Source organism: Ranitomeya imitator, chromosome 4, assembly GCF_032444005.1.
Source record: "Ranitomeya imitator isolate aRanImi1 chromosome 4, aRanImi1.pri, whole genome shotgun sequence".
Classification (NCBI taxonomy): domain Eukaryota; kingdom Metazoa; phylum Chordata; class Amphibia; order Anura; family Dendrobatidae; genus Ranitomeya; species Ranitomeya imitator.
The window spans coordinates 379,594,679-379,607,262 of NC_091285.1; the positions used below are offsets into that span (position 1 = coordinate 379,594,679).

Here is a 12,584-nt window from a genome sequence, read left to right on the forward strand (position 1 = left end):
GTCATGTGCGGTCATTATACAGTATGGAGCGTCATGTGTGTTCATTATACAGTATGGAGCGTCATGTGTGTTCATTATACAGTATGGAGCATCATGTGCGGCCAATATACAGTATGCAGCATCATGTATGTTCATTATACAGTATGGAGCGTCATGTGCGGCCGTTATACAGTATGGAGCATCATGTGCGGCCATTATACAGTATGGAGCATCATGTGCAGGCATTATACAGTATGGAGCGTCATGTGAGGTCATTATACAGTATGGAGCGTCATGTGCGTTCATTATACAGTATGGAGCGTCATGTGCGGTCATTATACAGTATGCAGCATCATGTGAGGTCATTATACAGTATGCAGCATCATGTGCGGTCATTATACAGTATGCAGCATCATGTGCGGTCATTATACAGTATGCAGCGTCATGTGCGGTCATTATACAGTATGGAGCGTCATGTGCGGGCATTATACAGTATGGAGCGTCATGTGCGGGCATTATACAGTATGGAGCGTCATGTGCGGGCATTATACAGTATGGAGCGTCATGTGCGGGCATTATACAGTATGGAGCGTCATGTGCGGGCATTATACAGTATGGAGCGTCATGTGCGGTCATTATACAGTATGGAGCTTCATGTGCGGTCATTATACAGTATGGAGCATCATGTGCGGTCATTATACAGTATGGAGCATCATGTGCGGTCATTATACAGTATGGAGCATCATGTGCGGTCATTATACAGTATGGAGCGTCATGTGCGGTCATTATACAGTATGGAGCATCATGTGCGGTCATTATACAGTATGGAGCATCATGTGCGGTCATTATACAGTATGGAGCATCATGTGCGGTCATTATACAGTATGGAGCGTCATGTGGGGTCATTATACAGTATGGAGCGTCATGTGCGGTCATTATACAGTATGGAGCGTCATGTGCGGTCATTATACAGTATGGAGCGTCATGTGCGGTCATTATACAGTATGGAGCGTCATGTGCGGTCATTATACAGTATGGAGCGTCATGTGCGGTCATTATACAGTATGGAGCATCATGTGCGGTCATTATACAGTATGGAGCTTCATGTGCGGTCATTATACAGTATGGAGCATCATGTGCGGTCATTATACAGTATGCAGCATCATGTGTGGCCATTATACAGTATGGAGCATCATGTGTGGCCATTATACAGTATGCAGCATCATGTGCGGTCATTATACAGTATGGAGCATCATGTGCGGTCATTATACAGTATGGAGCATCATGTGCGGTCATTATACAGTATGGAGCATCATGTGGGGCCATTATACAGTATGCAGCATCATGTGCGGTCATTATACAGTATGCAGCATCATGTGTGGCCATATTTTTTTGTTTATAATTATTGTATATGAAACAGTATGATCAGCAGTGCTAAATGGGTGTGGTTGGGACGTGGATATGGGTGTGACTAATTATGAATGGGTGTGGTCAGAGGCGTGGCCTAAAATTTGCCGCGGCGCGCCGCTAATTTGTCCCTCTTTCTCATCTTCAAAAGTTGGGAGGTATGCATGCATATTCTAGAATACCCGATGTGTTAGAATCGGGCCACCACCTAGTAACCTAACAGTGGTCAGAATTGTAACAATCCACATTCCAGGGTAGAGGGGTTAAAGAAAAAACACCAATGTAAACCGATATTAAGCAAATCAAGAAATGCAGCTTCAGCTTTGTAGACAAAAACAAAATAATTCCTTCTTGAGAACGGAAAAGACAAAAAATAAAAGGGAAACGAAAACAGGCATCAGGAAGGGGTTAAAGTTGATAGAAAAGGTGACTCTAGAGCTGCCGTTGACGGATCCCAGAGGCAGCACCGCGTCTCTCAGCGTGAGAGGATCAGTGGGTCACAGTGACAGGCGGGCGAGGCTGTGCCCTCCGGTCCGTGCCAAGCACCTGTCAGCTGCTGCCCTCACAGCTGTTCCCCTCCCTCAGGAAGACACGAGCCGTGCCGACCCTGCTGCGCCACCCTACACCGTGCGCGGTTACCGTGCGCACTGCCATAACCGCCCCGCTCCTATGTAATATGTAGCACCGGGCAGCAGCGCAGATACTAAACAGCTGGACACATGAGTGAGGCCCGGCTGCGGCCACCGCACAGCGGCGCCTATGGCCGGACAGTGACGCCCCGGCAGCTGCTCATGTTTTTCCATTTGTATCCCGCGCGTCTATGTCATCACAGAAAGCGAATCCACGCAACGCCACTCACCTCCACACGTAGCGGCCATCTTGTGCCGCCGCCAATCACAGCGCCCTGTCGTGACGTCACAGACCCAAGACTCTGCATGTAGCTACTAGCTCGCCCAACTACAGCCAATCCCGTCGTACTTCACCCTCCACAACATCACCAGGGGGCGGGCTCTTCGGCCAGAGCGGTTAACTCGAACGAACTGTTTTGCCGCCAACATAGTTTCCTGTTGTCACACAGACTGACTCACAGTCACACTGCACAGAACAGAGGGGCCGCTGTACTGTGTGCAGAGTCCTCTCCTCACCTCAGCCGCTGCTAAGGACCCCTCAGTGCTGTACACGGACACCCCGGCTAACGCCCCAGCAGGGGGTCATCTAATATATAAAGCTGAATGTGTGTGTGTGTGTGTGTATGTCCGGGATTGGCATCTGCACCGTCGCAGCTACAGCCACAAAATTTTGCACGGTCACACGTCTGGACCCCGAGAGCGTCATAGGCTACGTTGTGATGCGAATTTTTAACCCCGCGCGTTCCAATTCACCAATTTTGCCCCTATCTACACAATGAGGAAAACGTGAAAGGTAAAGTGGAGGCAAATTGACAGCTGCCAGATGTGAACAAGGGGGACTTAAAGAGTGAGCGCGATGGCGCCAAAGAGTATATACCGTACAGTTGCTAAGGTGGGGCCCCGACATGGGATACTCACCACACACGGGGATATGAACACACACACAAAATGCGCCACACACTACCACGTGCTTGAACACATATTACCCTCAGCACACATTTCACCACACACACCAACCTCGCCACATAAAAGTCGAAACACAAAAGTCGCCGCTCAAAACTCGCCACATGCAAAAACTAGGCTCACGCAAAACTCGCCACAAGTGCAAAACTCACCTCATGGAAAACTCGCCACACGCAAAACTTCCACATGCGGAAAAATTGCCAAATGCACAAAAGTTGCGACACATGCAAAAGTTGCCTCACACAAAACTTGCACATAAAACTCGCCATGCGTAAAACTTGCTGCACACAACTTGCTACACTAACCTGTCACATGCAACTCGACACACAAAAAGTTGCTACACGCATGTCACCACACAAAACTCATCTCACAAAAGTCGCTACATGCATGTCGCCACATGCAACTCAACACACACAACTTGACACATGAAACTCACCCTAAAACACACAAGTCTGGTATTATCCTTCAAAAATAAAAATCTGATTAATAAGAAGACAAACTACAAAGGCAACAAATGTACCATATGGGAAATACGGCAGCTGTCAGTCACATGACCTGTCTATTATGTGTATGTATGAGCCAATATATACTGCCAAGGGGGAGGGCTTCCTGTTGGCTGGGGATTTATCAGGCTGCCAATTTAGCTTACAAATACTGAGGTAAAAATACTGAGCAAATAACGTGTGAACATGGTCTAATACAGGAGGAGATGACACAGGTATATACTATATACAGGGGAGATGACACACAGATATATACTATATACAGGAGAGATGACACACAGGTATATACTATATACAGGAGGAGATGACACACAGGTATATACTATATACAGGAGGAGATGACATACAGGTATATACAGGAGGATATGACACACAGGTATATACTATATACAGGAGGAGATGACACTGGTATATACTATATACAGGAGGAGATGACATACAGGTATATACTATATACAGGAGGACATGACACACGTATATACTATATGCAGGAGGATTAACCAAATAATAGGCCTAACTAAAGAAGGCACTCCCATGAATGCAAGATCAATCAAAAAGAACAATCGGAAGCTTGAATGCCAATAAAAATATCAATATTTATTAAATCACAAAAATAGATAAAAACTATAACAAGTCTCATAGTAGCCAGTGGAAATACATGTGACAGAATAATACTGTCTGCATACTGGAATATACCAAGTCAAGTAATACATAGACACATGCCTAAAACAGTAGCCACACAATTGTAAAATGATAGGATAGGTAGTAGTAAATCACCTATATGTTATTTAAATATCCTATCAAATATAGCCCACTCCATAAATATCTCTGCAGAACAGTCAGAGCATATACTAGTATGTTGCTATACAAACGCATATATATAGAAGCTATAGAGTCATATGCCTAAGTAGGAAAAGAAGAAGCTTATATATACACAGAGCAGCTAACAATAATAATGAGGAGAGGGCACATATATGCACAAAAGTCCAAGATGTCTATCTATGATCTCTAATGTTGCAGTGAACTGTTATGACTTGGTGGTTAGGACAATAATGGACCTGGTGGTTAAGAGCACACGGAATGACCTGATAGTCTAATATATAATTGCCTAGAATACTACTTCCTGCAATTTGTGCCAACTTCCTGTCCGGAGCTAATGTCCGGAGCTAATGTCCGGAGCTAATGTCCGGAGATAAGTGACGTCAACAGTGTCCAGTGTCTGATTGGTTGCCGCCTGCTGCGAGCGACCAATCAGAAACGTGCCGTACTGTGACACACTCCGCCCGCCATTTTGGTGTGATTTTTGAATTTTTACCTCACAGCAAGTTTCTACTGCGTGGAGGCGGGCCCAGTGACGTTGCTCTTCAAGCTCCTGCTGAATTTCGTCAAAAAAATGATAATACCATTTACCAAAACTATATATATTTAGTTGTGAAGTGGTTCAGTGACATTTTCACACCAATTTTGAACTTTTGTTTGGTGTTTTCTCCATATACTGCCTATTATATTTGTTCTTTCTTACTATTATTTATTAATTGTATTATTCTTACATTTGAATAAATAAAGTATATATGGATTCTAGACTCCCGATTCTTTAGAATCGGGCTGCCATCTAGTTACTAATAATATAGGACGAGCTCTGAGACGTGGGAACTCTGCTGACCGCAATCCCTAATCCTATCACACACACTAGAAATAGCCGTGGATTGCTCCTAACGCTCCCTATGCAACTCGTCACTGCCTAAGGAACTAGCTAGCCCTGAAGATAGAAAAATAAAGCCTACCTTGCCTCAGAGAAATTCCCCAAAGGAAAAGGCAGCCCCCCACATATAATGACTGTGAGTAAAGATGAAAATTACAAACACAGAGATGAAATAGATTTAGCAAAGTGAGGCCCGACTTACTGAACAGACTGAGGATAGGAAAGGTAACTTTGCGGTCAGCACAAAACTACAAAAAGACCACGCAGAGGGCGCAAAAAGACCCTCCGCACCGACTCACGGTGCGGAGGCGCTCCCTCTGCGTCCCAGAGCTTCCAGCAAGCAAGACAAAAATCAAAATAGCAAGCTGGACAGAAAAATAGCAAACCAAAGAAAAACAAGCAGGAACTTAGCTTCTGCTGGGAAGACAGGTCACAAGAACGATCCAGGAGTGAACTAGACCAATACTGGAACATTGACAGGTGGCATGGAGTAAAGATCTAAGTGGAGTTAAAAAGAGCAGCCAGCTAACGAATTAACCTCGTCACCTGTGGAAGGAAACTCAGAAGCCGCAGCCCCACTCACAACCACCAGAGGAAGCCCATGGACAGAACCAGCCGAAGTACCATTCATGACCACAGGAGGGAGCTTGACAACAGAATTCACAACAGTACCCCCCCCTTGAGGAGGGGTCACCGAACCCTCACCAGAGCCCCCAGGCCGATCAGGATGAGCCAAATGAAAGGCACGAACTAGATCGGCAGCATGAACATTGGAGGCAAAGACCCAGGAATTATCTTCCTGACCATAACCCTTCCACTTGACCAGGTACTGGAGTTTCCGTCTCGAAATACGAGAATCCAAAATCTACTCCACCACATACTCCAACTCCCTCTCAACCAACACCGGGGCAGGAGGATCAACGGATGGAACCACAGGTGCCACGTATCTCCGCAACAACGACCTATGGAATACATTATGGATGGCAAAAGAAGCTGGAAGGGTCAAACGAAACGACACAGGATTGAGAACCTCAGAAATCTTATACGGACCAATGAAACGAGGCTTAAACTTAGGAGAGGAAACCTTCATAGGAACATAACGAGACGACAACCAAACCAAATCCCCAACACGAAGTCGGGGACCCACACAGCGTCGGCGGTTAGCGAAACGTTGAGCCTTCTCCTGGGACAATGTCAAATTGTCCACCACATGAGTCCAAATCTGCTGCAACCTATCCACCACAGTATCTACACCAGGACAGTCCGAAGACTCAACCTGCCCTGAAGAGAAACGAGGATGGAAACCAGAATTGCAGAAAAACGGCGAAACCAAAGTAGCCGAGCTGGCCCGATTATTAAGGGCGAACTCAGCCAAAGGCAAAAAGGACACCCAATCATCCTGATCCGCAGAAACAAAGCATCTCAGATATGTTTCCAAAGTCTGATTAGTTCGTTCGGTTTGGCCAATTGTCTGAGGATGGAAAGCCGAGGAAAAAGACAAATCAATGCCCATCCTAGCACAAAAGGCTCGCCAAAACCTCGAAACAAACTGGGAACCTCTGTCCGAAACGATGTTCTCCGGAATGCCATGTAAACGAACCACATGCTGGAAAAACAATGGCACCAAATCAGAGGAGGAAAGCAATTTAGACAAGGGTACCAAATGGACCATCTTAGAGAAGCGATCACAAACCACCCAAATGACCGACATCTTTTGAGAGACAGGGAGATCCGAAATAAAATCCATGGAGATATGCGTCCAGGGCCTCTTCGGGACCGGCAAGGGCAAAAGCCACCCACTGGCACGAGAACAGCAGGGCTTAGCCCGAGCACAAGTCCCACAGGACTGCACAAAAGAACGCACATCCCGCGACAAAGACGGCCACCAAAAGGATCTAGCCACCAAATCTCTGGTACCAAAGATTCCAGGATGACCAGCCAACACCGAACAATGAACCTCAGAGATAACTCTACTAGTCCATTTATCAGGGACAAAGTTTCTCCGCTGGGCAACGGTCAGGTTTATCAGCCTGAAATTTTTGCAGCACCCGCCGCAAATCGGGAGATGGCAGACAAAATTACCCCCTCTTTGAGAATACCCGCCGGCTCAGGAACACCCGGAGAGTCGGGCACAAAACTCCTTGACAGGGCATCAGCCTTCACATTCTTAGAGCCTGGAAGGTACGAAACCACAAAATCAAAACGGGAGTAAAATAGCGACCAACGAGCCTGTCTAGGATTCAACCGCTTGGCAGACTCGAGATAAGTCAAATTCTTGTGATCCGTCAAGCCAATGACGCCACTCCACGAATGCCCACTTCATGGCCAACAACTCTCGATTGCCAACATCATAAATGCGCTCAGCAGGCGAAAACTTTCTAGAAAAGAAGGCACATGGTTTCATCACCGAGCCATCAGAACTTCTTTGCGACAAAACAGCCCCTGCTCCAATCTCAGAAGCATCAACCTCGACCTGAAACGGGAGCGAAACATCTGGCTGGAACAACACAGGGGCAAAAGAAAAACGACGCTTCAACTCCTGAAAAGCTTCCACAGCCGCAGAAGACCAATTGACCACATCAGCACCCTTCTTGGTCAAATCAGTCAACGGTTTAGCAACACTAGAAAAATTACTGATGAAGCGACGATAAAAATTAGCAAAGCCCAGGAACTTTTGCAGACTCTTCACAGATGTCGGCTGAGTCCAATCATAAATGGCCTGGACTTTAACAGGGTCCATCTGGATAGTAGAAGGGGAAAAAATGAAACCCAAAAATGAAACCTTCTGAACTCCAAAGAGACACTTTGACCCCTTCACAAACAAGGAATTTGCACGAAGGACCTGGAACACCATTCTGACCTGCTTCACATGAGACTGCCAATCATCCGAAAAGACCAAAATATCATCCAAATACACAATCAGGAATTTATCCAGGTACTCTCGGAAGATGTCATGCATAAAGGACTGAAATACCGATGGAGCATTGGAAAGCCCGAATGGCATAACCAGGTACTCAAAATTGCCCTCGGACGTATTAAATGCTGTTTTCCATTCATCGCCCTGTTTAATACGCACAAGATTATACGCACCACGAAGATCTATCTTGGTGAACCAACTAGCCCCCTTAATCCGAGCAAATAAATCAGACAGCAGCGGCAAAGGGTACTGAAATTTGACTGTGATCTTATTAAGAAGGCGGTAGTCAATACAAGGTCTCAAAGAACCATCCTTCTTGGCCACAAAAAAGAACCCTGCTCCCAATGGTGACGACGACGGGCGAATATGACCCTTCTCCAAGGATTCCTTTACATAACTCCGCATAGCGGCGTGCTCTGGCACAGATAAATTGAACAGTCGGCCCTTAGGAAACTTACTACCAGGAATCAAATTGATAGCACAATCGCAATCCCTATGAGGAGGTAGGGCACTGGATTTGGGCTCATCAAATACATCCCGGTAATCCGACAAAAACTCCGGGACTTCAGAAGGGGTGGATGACGAAATAGACAAAAATGGAACATCACCATGTACCCCCTGACAACCCCAGCTGGACACAGACATAGATTTCCAATCCAAGACTGGATTATGGACCTGTAGCCATGGCAACCCCAAAACGACCACATCATGCAGATTATGCAACACCAAAAAGCGAATATCCTCCTGATGTGCAGGAGCCATGCACATGGTCAATTGGGTCCAGTACTGAGGCTTATTCTTGGCCAAAGGCGTAGCATCAATTCCTCTCAATGGAATAGGATACTGCAAGGGCTCCAAGAAAAAACCACAGCGCCTAGCAAACTCCAAGTCCATCAAATTCAGGGCAGCGCCTGAATCCACAAATGCCATAACAGAATAGGATGAGAAAGAGCAAATCAGAGTAACGGACAAAAGAAATTTCGACTGTACCGTACCAATGGTGGCAGACCTAGCGAAACGCTTATTGCGCTTAGGACAATCGGAGATAGCATGAGTGGAATCACCACAGTAAAAACACAGCCCATTCCGACGTCTGTGTTCTTACCGTTCAGCTCTGGTCAAAGTCCTATCACATTGCATAGGCACAGCTTTACACTCACGCAAGCGTCGATCGATCTGAATGGCCAAAGACATAGACTCATTCAGACCAGCAGGCATGGGAAATCCCACCATGACATCCTTAAGGGCTTCAGAGAGACCCTTTCTGAAAATTGCTGCCAGGGCACATTCATTCCACTGAGTGAGTACAGACCACTTCCTAAACTTCTGACAATATATCTCTACCTAATCCTGACCCTGACACAGAGTCAGCAAGATTTTCTCTGCCTGATCCACTGAATTTGTTTCATCATAAAGCAATCCGAGCGCCAGAAAAAAACGCATCAACATCACGCAATGCCGGATCTCCTGGCGCAAGGGAAAATGCCCAGTCTTGAGGGTCGCCACGTAACAAAGAAATAATGATTTTCACTTGTTGAACAGGGTCACCTGAGGAGCGAGGTTTCAAAGCAAGAAACAATTTACAATTATTTTTGAAATTCAGAAACTTAGATCTATCCCCAAAAAACAAATCAGGAATTGGACTCCTAGGCTCTAACATCGGATTCTGAACCACAAAATCTTGAATGTTTTGTACCCTTGCAGTGAGATTATCCATACAAGAGGACAGACCTTGAATGTCCATATCTACACCTGTATCCTGAACCACCCAGAGGTAAAGGGGAAAAGAGAGACAAAACACACTGCAAAGAAAAAAAAATGGTCTCAGAACTTGTCTTATCCCTCTATTGAGATGCATTAATACTTTGGGCCACCTGTACTGTTATGACCTGGTGGTTAGAACAATAATGGACCTGGTGGTTAAGAGCACACGGAATGACCTGATAGTTACTAATAATATAGGAAGAGCTCTGAGACGTGGGAACTCTGCTGACCGCAATCCCTAATCCTATCACACACACTAGAAATAGCCGTGGATTGCTCCTAACGCTCCCTATGCAACTCCTCACAGCCTAAGGAACTAGCTAGCCCTGAAGATAGAAAAATAAAGCCTACCTTGCCTCAGAGAAATTCCCCAAAGGAAAAAGCAGCCCCCCACATATAATGACGGTGAGTAAAGATGAAAATTACAAACACAGAGATGAAATAGATTTAGCAAAGTGAGGCCCGACTTACTGAACAGACTGAGGATAGGAAAGTTAACTTTGCGGTCAGCACAAAACTACAAAAAGACCACGCAGAGGGCGCAAAAAGACCCTCCGCACCGACTCACGGTGCGGAGGCGCTCCCTCTGCGTCCCAGAGCTTCCAGCAAGCAAGACAAAAATCAAAATAGCAAGCTGGACAGAAAAATAGCAAACCAAAGAAAAACAAGCAGGAACTTAGCTTCTGCTGGGAAGACAGGTCACAAGAACGATCCAGGAGTGAACTAGACCAATACTGGAACATTGACAGGTGGCATGGAGCAATGATCTAAGTGGAGTTAAATAGAGCAGCCAGCTAACGAATTAACCTTGTCACCTGTGGAAGGAAACTCAGAAGCCGCAGCCCCACTCACAACCACCAGAGGAAGCCCATGGACAGAACCAGCCGAAGTACCATTCATGACCACAGGAGGGAGCTTGACAACAGAATTCACAACAGTGAACACTGAGGGAAAGGGTTAACACCATAAGATACAGTATATATCAAATATGCTTACAACCAAAAGATAGAGCGGGACATATAACATATTGCACCACTAGTAAAAGGTGCATATAGTGCATATAAGCGGCATGAGAATAAAAACAGGCATATTACCTAGATACGCAGCTCAGTACAGGGACCCTGATGTGCGTTTCGCGGTATGCTTCGTCCAGGGGGATAGTCACCTGGACTAAACATGTATTTCCACTGGATACTATGAGTCTTGTTATAGTTTTTATCTATTTTTGTGATTTAATAAATATTGATATTTTTATTAATATACAGGAGGAGATGACATACTGATATATACTATATACAGGAGGAGATGACTTACAGGTATATACTACTGTATATACAGGAATAGATCACACACGTATATACTATATACAGGAGGAGATGACATACAGGTATATACTGTACTATATAAAAGAGAAGATGACACATAGGTATATAGAGGAGGAGATGACATACAGGTATATACTATATACAGGAGATGACATAAAGGTATATACTATATATAGGAGGAGATGACATACAGGTATATAGTATATACAGAAGAGATGACATACAGGTATATGCTATATACAGGAGGAGATGACACAGGTATATACTATATACAGGGGAGATGACATACAGGTATATACTATATACAGGAGATGACATACAGGTATATACTATATATAGGAGGAGATGACATAAAGGTATATAGTATATACAGAAGAGAAGACATACAGGTATATACTATATACAGGAGGAGATGACACATAGGTAGAAACAATATACAGGAGGAGATGACATACAGCAGGTATATACTATTTACAGGGGAGATGACATACAGGTATATACTATATACAGGAGATGACATAAAGGTGTATATTATATATAAGGGAAATGACAAACATGTATATACTGAAGGGAAAATGAGAAGTGTGAGGTGAAAATGAGGGGTGTGAGGTGAAAATGAGGGGTGTGATGTGAAAATGAAAAGGTGTGAGTGCAAAATTAGAGGAATGAGGGAAAATAGTGGAGTGATCAGAAAATGACAGATGTGAGGTCGAAATGACAAGTATTAGGGGGGAATGAGGAGTGAGGGGGAAAATAAGGGGAGGGAGGGGGAAAATGAGAGGTGTAAGGAAGAAAATGAGAGATGTGAGGGGGAAAATGAGAGGCGTGATGGGAAAATAAGAGAAGTGAGGTGCTATAACTAACCACAGATATTTACTATGCCCAGGCAACGCCGGGCTCTTCAGCTAGTAGTTAATAAACATGACAGGAACAGTTATACAGCTAGCGCTGTGTTCACAGTGTGTCATTTACTGCCGCTAATAATACGCTCATTAGAATGGTTGTGTTAAAGGGAATCTGTCACCACATTTTTGTGATATGAGGTAAAACTATCCATCAAGTCAGTTCTGCATTACAGCAGCACTTTTTATACCCCCCGACTCCCCATCTTTGATGAATAAATACCTTTTTTACCTCCTGCATTATATGTAAATCTCCTCGGTCCGGTTCGGGGCTTATTCTCCTCTCCCCCCACTCCTCAGCTTGCTGGACGTAATGTGATCTGTGAATAGCACGGATCCCGTACAGCTGGGGTGTCAAACTGCGTTCCTCGAGTGCCGAAAACAGGTCATGTTTTCAGGATTTCCTTGTATTGCACAGGTGATAATTTAATCACCTGCACATAATGATTCCAGCACCTTGTGTAATGCAAAAGGAAATCTTGAAAACACGCAT

The 12,584-nt window shown here is 44.9% G+C and overlaps 1 protein-coding gene across 2 annotated transcripts in view; it reads right to left on the minus strand.

Moving 5' to 3' along the window:
* The window catches only part of SUV39H2 (SUV39H2 histone lysine methyltransferase), a 71,459-nt gene extending 69,162 nt beyond the window's left edge, over window positions 1-2,297 (minus strand). Inside the window, exon 1 of one of the 2 annotated variants that reach the window (XM_069765171.1) lies at window positions 2,246-2,297. In XM_069765171.1, the coding sequence (XP_069621272.1) occupies window positions 2,246-2,264 (19 nt within the window). In that variant the 5' untranslated portion in view covers window positions 2,265-2,297. The remainder of the gene's footprint in view (window positions 1-2,245) is intronic. The other variant, XM_069765172.1, reaches the window with a different exon arrangement.
* Window positions 2,298-12,584: the final 10,287 nt, after the last annotated feature.